We start from the raw sequence: 10000 nt of genomic DNA, 5'->3' as shown, positions 1-10000 counted from the left end.
CCGAGCAGAACCGGAGAGGAGCGACTCACGCGCCGCACCAACCGATCAAACACACGTCACGCTTCCGCCTTCCGCGAGGGGCGGGGCCAGGCGAGGGAGCGTCTCTAAACTACACACACACACATTAACGCGCCCGCCGCCACGTTTCATTAAGTCTGGGTTCTTACAGAAATGACTTTAAATGCACGCACGGATAAAGGAGAATATACAGGGTCCTGGTTTAAGAAACGAGTCAGTTTTCAGTGTTTGAGGTCGAGTGTGGGCGTGAAGCGGCACTGAGGCGGTGTGTGAGCTGAATTAACCTGCTAACTTTAACTGGTGTTAGTGAAATACACCGCATGTAACCTGCTGCCGGACTGGGTTTGTTCTGGTTAACAACAGATCGCAAACAAACATCGGACCAATCAGCGGTGAGCACATGGCAGTGAAGCCACGCCCCCAAACAGCAGTAAATGACAGTAATAATCTGTTGGAGATGGACTAATCACCCGGTCTTGTTTTGGTTTTGGTTACTTAAATCTGATATTAATGAAGATCTAGGCTGACAAAATCATGCTGAAACATGTATATCTTGACAGTATCTATTAATGTTTTAATGCAAACATAAACTTTAAATGAATATGTAAAGCTCTGTTGTTTTCTTGTAATGTTGTAGCTGTTTTATTCATTTTCCTATTATACTGAATAAAGAACTTGCCAAGTGATCAATAACATGTCAGCAATACACAAACTTCATATCTAATATTAACACCCCGCAACACCACCATTAAAAATAGTTTGTCCATTTGGCCCCAGATCATAATATCCATTTAAATCATAATATAAAAATAAATACTGAATTACTGATTTTATTTGCACAGAATTGTCGGAATTTCTCTTAAGACTAGACGTTACCTACATTTCACTGCTGGTTATACTCTGTATAATTGTGTATGTGACAAATAAAAATCTTGAAAGAGATGAATGAAGAAGAACGGTTTTATTCTGTAAAAATGATAGCGGTCCAAAACGACTATAATATAAAAGTGTGAGTGTGTGACTGACTGAGTGAGTGAGTGAGTGAGTGACTGAGTGAGTGTGAATGTGTGAGTGACTGAGTGAGTGACTGAGTGAGTGAGTGTGAGTGAGTGAGTGAGTGAGTGTGTGACTGACTGACTGAGTGAGTGAGTGACTGAGTGAGTGTGTGAGTGACCGACTGAGTGAGTGACTGAGTAAGTGACTGAGTGAGTGACTGAGTGAGTGAGTGAGTGACTGAGTGAGTGTGTGAGTGACCGACTGAGTGAGTGACTGACTGACTGAGTGAGTGACTGAGTGAGTGTGAGTGTGTGTGTGTGTGAGTGAGTGAGTGAGTGTGAGTGTGTGTGTGAGTGAGTGAGTGTGTGACTGACTGACTGAGTGAGTGACTGAGTGAGTGTGAGTGTGTGTGTGAGTGAGTGAGTGAGTGTGTGACTGACTGACTGAGTGAGTGACTGAGTGAGTGTGAGTGTGTGAGTGAGTGAGTGAGTGTGAGTGTGTGTGTGAGTGAGTGAGTGAGTGTGTGACTGACTGACTGAGTGAGTGACTGAGTGAGTGTGAGTGTGTGTGTGAGTGAGTGAGTGAGTGAGTGTGTGACTGACTGACTGAGTGAGTGACTGAGTGAGTGTGAGTGTGTGTGTGAGTGAGTGAGTGAGTGTGTGACTGACTGACTGAGTGAGTGACTGAGTGAGTGTGTGAGTGACCGACTGAGTGAGTGACTGAGTAAGTGACTGAGTGAGTGAGTGAGTGACTGAGTGAGTGAGTGTGTGACTGACTGACTGAGTGAGTGAGTGACTGAGTGAGTGTGTGAGTGTGTGTGTGTCTTTTGGTTTATTCACGTAAATGCTCATATCTCTCTGTTCACTCTCTGTTCAGAATGGAAAGAGAAACTGCTTCACTTCAGCGCAGCTCCTTCCTACTCAAACACAAGCACACACACGTGATTTAAATATTCATGGGGACTTTCCATTGACTTCTATTATTTTCTACCAAAAAATGACATTTTTCTCAGCTATCTGTCATTTGAGTTAAAGTAATAGGGATTTTTCTGGTTTCCTACATTGCTGATTTAGCTAAACCCGGATACATACCAACACACACACACACACACACACACACTTTCAGTTTCACTTTTATGTGGTTTATTACCATTACTAATATTTGTACATTCATATCTCACTGATGTACAATAATAATTCTTTTTTAATTTTTTAACTCACACTCACTCATTGATAATTGTTTCTATTTTATCCACCCCTGCCTAATAACACACAAAAGCATTTACATATTAATAAAAGAACACAGATGTTACAGAACCCTCATTTTTAATGGTATTTAATTACTACATTTAGTAGTAATGTAGTAATTTAATTACATTACTACATATTTATCTAATATGAAAATGAGTCACACAACCACCATTTTTTATTAAATATATATCCTCCGTTTATTAGTCCTGAAATCAATTTATAAAAATACTTATTTTTCACAATTAAAAGCATGAAATTGAAACATGTCAGAAACTTACAGTACTATGAAAGTGATTATAATATGAAAGCAGAGAGGTGATTGTGAGTGTAAAGTCCCAGCATGACGAGACACAGCTGTGTGTTTGTGGTGTTCCTGTGGCTCAAACACTGGATCACAGCGCTCGCAACGCCAAGGTCATGGGTTCGATTCCCAGAAAATGCATGAACTGATCAAATGTGTGGCATGAATGCAATGTAAGTCACTAAACAAACATGATAAAAGTGTGTGTCGGATGTATAATGTGTGTGTCAGGGCCTGTGCTGTGTGTCTGCGGACAGGAGTGTTCGTTTCACCAGCACTGCAGTGAGGAAGGGGTTAAAATACAGCTGCGTGTAGATCTCAATATTAACGATGAACAGAGGCATCAGCGGCCACAGCAGCACAAACAGAGACGTGTTGAACAACATTGCAAACATCTGAAGCCAAATTAACTTAGGGAGCGTCCTGCAATCACAACACACACACAGGTTCAATGTCAGACTCAATGTATGTGTTAAAAACCTCACATAGAGCATGAATCGTATGTGTGCGTGTTTGTACCTCATCTCTCCTCTCTTCCACAGCGTCCAGTAGAAACACACGTCCAGCACCGTCATTAACGCGGCGTGAGCGATGACCAAACCTGCCGTCCAGTAATGAGTGCTCATCCACTGCCAGGCGAACGCAGACAGCAGCTGATAGGGCAGCAGGAAGTACATCAGCAGAAACTCTGTCCACTGACACCAACCCGGACGCTCCTGATACAGAACAGGGTTTTGTTTGTAATTTTCCCAGAGATTTATTAAAAAGCTCTGTTATAGTGTTATAAGCCATGAACCAAACCAACCCAATTCAAGGAGATTCACAACCTATATATATATATATATACAAATATATATAATATCCAGTTCTACCAGCGGTGTGTCGGTGGGACGGTCTGGTGTCGCCGGGCAGCTGGTGTGAATGAAGGGCAGGAACGTGTCTTCATAATCTAACAGGAACAGGTAGAGCAGTGTCAGACGAGGGACGTTCCTCAGACTAATCAGCAGGAACAGAGTCTTCCCTAAATACAGATCCTGCAGACACACGTGATGATTAACAGCGTTAGTCGCTGTGGTCAACACACACAGACACACAGAGACACCTGACAGCTCTGGGACAAACCTGATTTAATAGTGCTGTGTGCTGAAACACTCACACACACACTCACCTTATACTGCCAGAGGTTGAGTGAGACTGTGGTTTCTTTGAGTCTGTGCAGTTCCTCCAGGATGATCTGTCTGTGAGACTGATTCTCGATGTTGAACGGAGCCGCAGACAGATCTTCATCGCTGAGAGCAGACAGTAATCTGATACACACACACACACACACACACACACACACACACACACACACACACGTGTCACAGGTCACTGATGGTCACTGAGGGATGTGCAGTGCTGTGGGTTTCCAGGACTGATAAATGCTCTTTGTGAGTGTGTGTTTGTTACCTGCCATTGATCTGTTCCCTGCGGAAGGTTTCTTTATACTGATTGGTCCAGATGCCCAGATGCTCCACCCACAGAGTGACATCATCAGCGCTCCACCTGCTGAGCGGTTTACTGAGCAGCACCTCATGACTGGAGTCGGTACTGAACCCATGGTACAATAACACCACCATCTACACACACACACAGTGATGATGCAGTGCAGCAACTCATCCTCAGTGTGTGTGTGTGTGTCACTCACAGTCATGAAGGTCAGCGCCGTCACGACTCCGGAGTAAAACTCTCTGATGTTGATCTGAGGTGGGTTCTGTGGCGGAGCTGCGCGAGGGGCCTGTCTCGTCTCCTGCTGCTGGAAGGCCTGGAGAACACGACAGAACCCCGGATCGCTCAGAATGGCCTGTTTCCGTCGGCTCACGTCAGCAGGAAACAGCTTCTCCACCGCATCCCTGACACACACACACACACACACACACAAAGGATGCTTCATTGTGCGTCTAGCTGAGAACATGAACATCATTGGACATGCAGGTATCTGAATTAAAGGGGCCATGAACTGCCTCTGTTTTTTATTTTGTAGTCTACTGTTCTCTGAGGTCCACTTATAACGTTATCGAGATTTTCACATAAAAAACATCATAATTTAGAGGCAGTCCATTTTCTGTCCTGATTTAACCCCTCTCATCAGAACGCTCTGTTTGAATAGGCGTGGAGGATCATAGACTCGGACGTAAACGCCCACTGCTGTGATTGGCTAATAGTTGTGTATGATTGACAGCCTACATTCCTCACAGATGGATGCCGCTGTGATTTAGGTCAAAAACGCATAAATAACTCAATATATATCAAACGATCTGTTTAACAGACAAAGCAATAGTGATCCCATAAAAAAACTGTTACTCACACTTGTGTTGCGAAATTACTGTCGGATCCAATATAGTATTTTAGTTTAAATCTTTCTGAAAATCTTGCGTCAAATTGTGCCTTGTTTGTAAGCGAATCCGTGGTAAAACGGGCGGGGCTAAACAGGCAGTGCTGTAGAATCGGTGGGCGGGGCCAAACAGGCAGTGCTGTAGAATTGGTGGGCGGGGCCAAACAGGCAGTGAAGTAGAATCGGTGGGCGGCGATAAACAGCCAGTGCTGTATAAACAGTGGGTGGGACTAAACAGCCAGCGCTGTATAAACAGTGGGCAGGGCTAAACAGGCAGTGATGTAGCATTGGTAGGCAGGGCTAAACAGGCAGTGATGTAGAATCTGTGGGCGGCGATAAACAGCCAGTGCTGTATAAACAGTGGGTGGGGCTAAACAGCCAGCGCTGTATAAACAGTGGGCAGGGCTAAACAGGCAGTGAAGTAGAATCGGTGGGCGGTGATAAACAGCCAGTGCTGTATAAACAGTGGGCAGGGCTAAACAGGCAGTGCTGTAGCATTGGTAGGCAGGGCTAAACAGGCAGTGATGTAGAATCTGTGGGCGGCGATAAACAGTCAGCGCTGTATAAACAGTGGGTGGGGCTAAACAGCCAGCGCTGTAGAATTGGTGGGCGGGGCTAAACAGGCAGCGCTGTAGAATCGGAAACACTTCAAAAGTTTTTCTGTTTTAATTTTGATGATTAGAGCTTACAGCTCATGAAAGTCAAAAATCAGTATCTCAAAATATTAGAATGCTTCTTAAAATCAAAAAAAAAAAAAAAAAGGATTTGGAAAACAGAAAAGTTCAAGTTCTTTAAAGTATGGTCACTTATGCATTCAATACTTGGTCAGGGCTCCTTTAGCACAAACTTTAGCACAACAGCATCAGTGAGGTGTGGCATGGAAGTGATCAGCCTGTGGCTCTGCTGAGGCACTATTGAGCCTTCATCTTTCTCTTGAAAATATCCCATAGATTCCACATGGGGTTCAGGTCAGGCATGTTGGCTGGCCAGTCAAGCACAGTAATATCATGATCAGCAAAGCACTTGGAAGTGGTTTTGGCAGTGTGTGCAGGTGCTAAAGTCCTGCTGGAAAAGGAAATCAGCATCTCCATAAAGCTTGTCAGCAGATGGAAGCATAAAGTGCTCTAAAATCTCCTGGTAGATGGCTGCATTGACTCTGGACTTGATAAAACACAGTGGACCAACACCAGCAGATGACATGGCAGCCCAAATCATCACTGACTGTGGAAACTTCACACTGGACTTCAAGCAACATGGATTCTGTGCCTCTCCACTCTTCCTCCAGACTCCAGACCTTGATTTCCAAATTAAATGCAAAATTTACTTTCATCTGAAAAGAGGACTTTGGACCACTGAACAACAGTCCAGTTCTTTTTCTCCACAGCCCAGGTAAGACGCTTCTGACGTTGTCTCTGGTTCAGAAGTGGCTTGGTAGCTCTTTTCCTGAAGACGTCTGAGCGTGGAGACTCTTGATGCACTGACTCCAGCTTCAGTCCACTCCTTCTGAAGCTCTCACAAGTGTTTGAATCAGCTTTGCTTGACAGTATTCTCAAGCTTGCGGTCATCCCTGTTGCTTGTGCACCTTTTCCTACCCAAATTCTTCCTTCCAGTCAACTTTGTATTTAATATGCTTTGATACAGCACTCTGTGAACAGCCACAGCTTTCAGTAATGACCCTCTGTGACTTACCCTCTTTGTGGAGGACGTCAATGTTCATCTTCTGGATCATTGCCAAGTCAGCAGTCTTCTCCATTATTGTGGTTTCAAAGAACAAGAGATACCCAGAATTTATACTGAAGAGATGATCATTAATTGAAACTCAAATGTAAATATTCTAATATTTTGAGATACTGATTTTTTACTTTTATTAGCTGTAAGCTCTAATCATCAAAATTAAAAAAAAATTTTTTTAAATGTTTTACTTTACATGTAATGAATCTAAAATATATGAAAGTTTAAATTTTTAAAATAAGTTACAAGAAAAAAAAAGAACTTTTTCACGACATTCTAATTTTCTGAGATGCCTGTAATTCGCGATGATGTAATGTCAAGTCTCTCGTCCCGGGCCGGGATGAAAATACACATTCAGATATATAGTTAGAGTCAGAGGGAGTGTCAGGCATGTTAAAAAGTGTATAACTTAAGTAATTTGTGGATCAGTGCTTACTGGAGACGCGACCCGTTTGAAACGATTCAGTCTGATTTGGTGAACTGGTTCAACCGGTTAAATCAAATGATTCGTTCGCAAACTGGACATCACAAAGTAACTGTAATGATGTCTACATGTTTCGTCTCTCACCGGAGCAGGATGTTGACTTTGGGAAAGCCCACCCACACCGCTCGGCATTCTGGGCAGTCTGTGCGGACCCTGGGCAGAGAGGAGGCCCACCAGTTGGCCAGACAGTGTCTGCAGAAGCTGTGTCCACAGGTGAGTGTGGTGGGGTCCACCAGAACCTGGTAGCAGCAGTGACAGGTGAACTCAGACTCAGACAGACCGGTCACCTCAGACTCAGACTCCGGCTCCACTGAGATCATCACATCCATCTCACTCTGCCAACACACACACACACACACACACACACACACACAGAGAGAGATCACATTACAGCAGAGGACGGATCCTGTGAGGTCTGCAGACAGGTTTATGTCTTACCTGAGTCTCAGCGCTGGCCATCAGCTCCTCATCTCTCTTCTCATATCGGCTCTTTCGGTTTAATCATTTTAAGTACTGATATCTCTCTGATCACAAGAGAAGAGAAAGAGAAACTGCCTCACTTCAGCGCAGCACCTTCTTATTCAAACACACACACGTGATATAAAATATTCAATGGGAATTTCCACTGACTTCTATTGTTTTCTTCCAAAAACACTTTTGTGTTTCCTACATACTCAGTTTAGCTAAACCTGCATACATATCAACACACACACTTCCAGTTTCACTTTTTATGTGGTTTATTACCATTACTAATATTTGTACATTCATATCTCACTGATGTACAGTAATAATTCTTCATAAATACAGTATATAAAGTTACTCGCAGAGAAAGGTTGTTTTGGTTGTGGTCGTCTCTGTAACGCCAGTCTGATATTAATACAGTCTGTATTACTGGATCTGTTATTTTCTCTTTGTGCTTTTAAGCTCTTCTCTGAACAAGGTTGATTTAGATACATTTGATGTTTTTTAATTAATTGTAATGCTTATGCGTGTTCCTTAATTGCTTCTAATTTATCTACCCCTGCCTAATAACACACAAACAAGCACTACACTTTAACAAAAGAGAACCCTCATATTTAATGGTATTTAATTATTTGTATGGTTACTTTTAATAGATTACACTATCATTAAAACATTTGCTACTGGTTTGAATATGGTGTATATTAGACATATTTGGCCTGAGTTTTCGTTTAATTTATGCCGTTTTGACCAGGTGTTGCTGAATTGTAGTGTTTCGAGCGATTCGAAACAGTGAATCGTTTTGGTAAGAAAATGTATTATTTGAGTTTTGAAGAACTTAAGTTTCTTTTGACTCTTTCTTTCTTTCTGTTTATTTATTTATTTATATAGTTATAGTTCACGGATGTGGCACACATTTCCCGCAAATTCCGACCCGGCAGCTCAAATGAATCATTATTATAAGATTATAGTTGTGACAACTGGTAAGGAAACGTTCCAGTCCCTCACGTAACCTGGGCTCCCTGAGATAAGGGTACGAGCGCTGCGATAGCCATCGAGTCATGTGCAGCTATAGCACTGCCAGTTACGCAACGCTCATTCCCTTATCTCAGAGAACCGAGGTTATGTGAGGGACGAGAACGTTTCCTAACCTGGAGACTGAAATTGAGAACCGCTGAACTAGAGCATTCCCTACTGAAAGCTAACTCCCATTGCATCGTCACTGATGACTGTATGGGGAACGCATCCAGTAGCACCGTGCTATGAGCAGATACAGAACTAAGCCTGCTCCACGAGCTCAGCCCAGGAACACTCAGAGAGGGCTCCATAAGCCTGAGCCACAAGAGACCCAAGAATGTTCTGCTTGACTCTCCCCACCGGAGGGGGGAAGAAGTAAACATTAAGCGGATGAGGCCGAGGGCAGGGACGTCCAAATTGTAAAATCTAATAAAGGTAGATGGTGACGACCAGCCGGCGGCCGCACAAATCTCCCCAATAGAGATGCCACTGGACCAGGCCCAGGAGGAGGCCATTCCTCTAGTGTAATGGGCCCTCACACCTATAGGGCATTGCAAGCCAGCTGAGACATAAGCCAGGGCTATAGCATCTACTATCCAATGAGATGGTCTGCATTCTGCTCCGTTTGTCTAAAAGACTCAGAGTGCTTAATGTAAACTCGTAGTGTCTGGACAGGGCACAACAATTTGGGACTTTGTTCGCCATTCGTGGCAGGGAGGGCTAAAAGGGAAATTGCCTAGGCTCTAAACGGAGCACTGACAGACAGGGCTTGCAAGTCACCTACTCGCTTGACTGAAGCTAGGGCCAAAAGCAGCGGTTTTGAGCGTCGTGACACTTAAGACGGCTGTTTGAAGCAGCTCCTGCAGAACGGTTAGCACGTGGGACGCTCGGATCCTGGTTCCGTGCTGAACACCAGTCACTGAAGACTGGCCACTTGAGGGCATAGAGGCGCCTTGTAGACAGAGATAAGAAAAAATGACAACAATTGGTCAATTGTCTTTATGTGCTTATATATATATATATATGACTCATTCCAGAATTGCGGGTACATTTCAAGCTGAGAAAGAAAACAAAAAATAGGAATTTTATTTTGTTAAACTTTTTTATTTTAATAGAACACATTTTAAATGTAATATTTTCTATATTTGCTGATCGTAAACTTGTAAGATTTTAAATATTTCTTCTGAAACTCAATGTACTAACAGAAAAATCTGTCAACTTAAAGAAATGTGCCACAGTTTAAAACGCTGTCCTCTCTAGAAGAACACCTGTCTCTTAATCCAGAAACCTCATAATATTTAGACTTTTTGTTTTAGAGTAAAAATATCAACCCGTTTAACTGAAAAGTTGCCAAACGGTGTGCATTTTCT

At 43.1% G+C, this 10000-nt stretch overlaps 2 protein-coding genes across 4 annotated transcripts in view; both read right to left on the bottom strand.

The window, feature by feature from the left end:
• Positions 1-80, bottom strand: part of LOC306873360 (thioredoxin domain-containing protein 11-like) — a 7974-nt gene extending 7894 nt beyond the window's left edge. For 2 of the 3 annotated variants that reach the window (XM_079422597.1, XM_079422599.1), the window contains exon 1: positions 1-80. This exon is cut by the window's left edge and continues 179 nt beyond it. The gene's annotated coding sequence lies outside the window, so the exon portion shown is untranslated. The other variant, XM_079422598.1, reaches the window with a different exon arrangement.
• Positions 81-2444: 2364 nt separating this feature from the next.
• Positions 2445-7639, bottom strand: LOC306873726 (bifunctional apoptosis regulator-like). Its single transcript, XM_079423212.1, has 8 exons — positions 7593-7639; positions 7239-7489; positions 4253-4457; positions 4015-4184; positions 3734-3872; positions 3438-3599; positions 3085-3281; positions 2445-2988 (listed from the first exon to the last, which is right to left on the bottom strand). Exons 1-8 carry the CDS (start codon positions 7611-7613, stop codon positions 2793-2795), a joined length of 1341 nt encoding a protein of 446 aa, XP_079279338.1. The 5' UTR covers positions 7614-7639; the 3' UTR covers positions 2445-2792.
• Positions 7640-10000: the final 2361 nt, after the last annotated feature.

This window comes from Barbus barbus, assembly GCF_936440315.1.
Source record: "Barbus barbus genome assembly, chromosome: 8".
Lineage (NCBI taxonomy): Eukaryota > Metazoa > Chordata > Actinopteri > Cypriniformes > Cyprinidae > Barbus > Barbus barbus.
The sequence above is the reverse complement of the archived record's forward strand: the minus strand, read 5'-3'. Positions and strand labels throughout refer to the sequence as shown.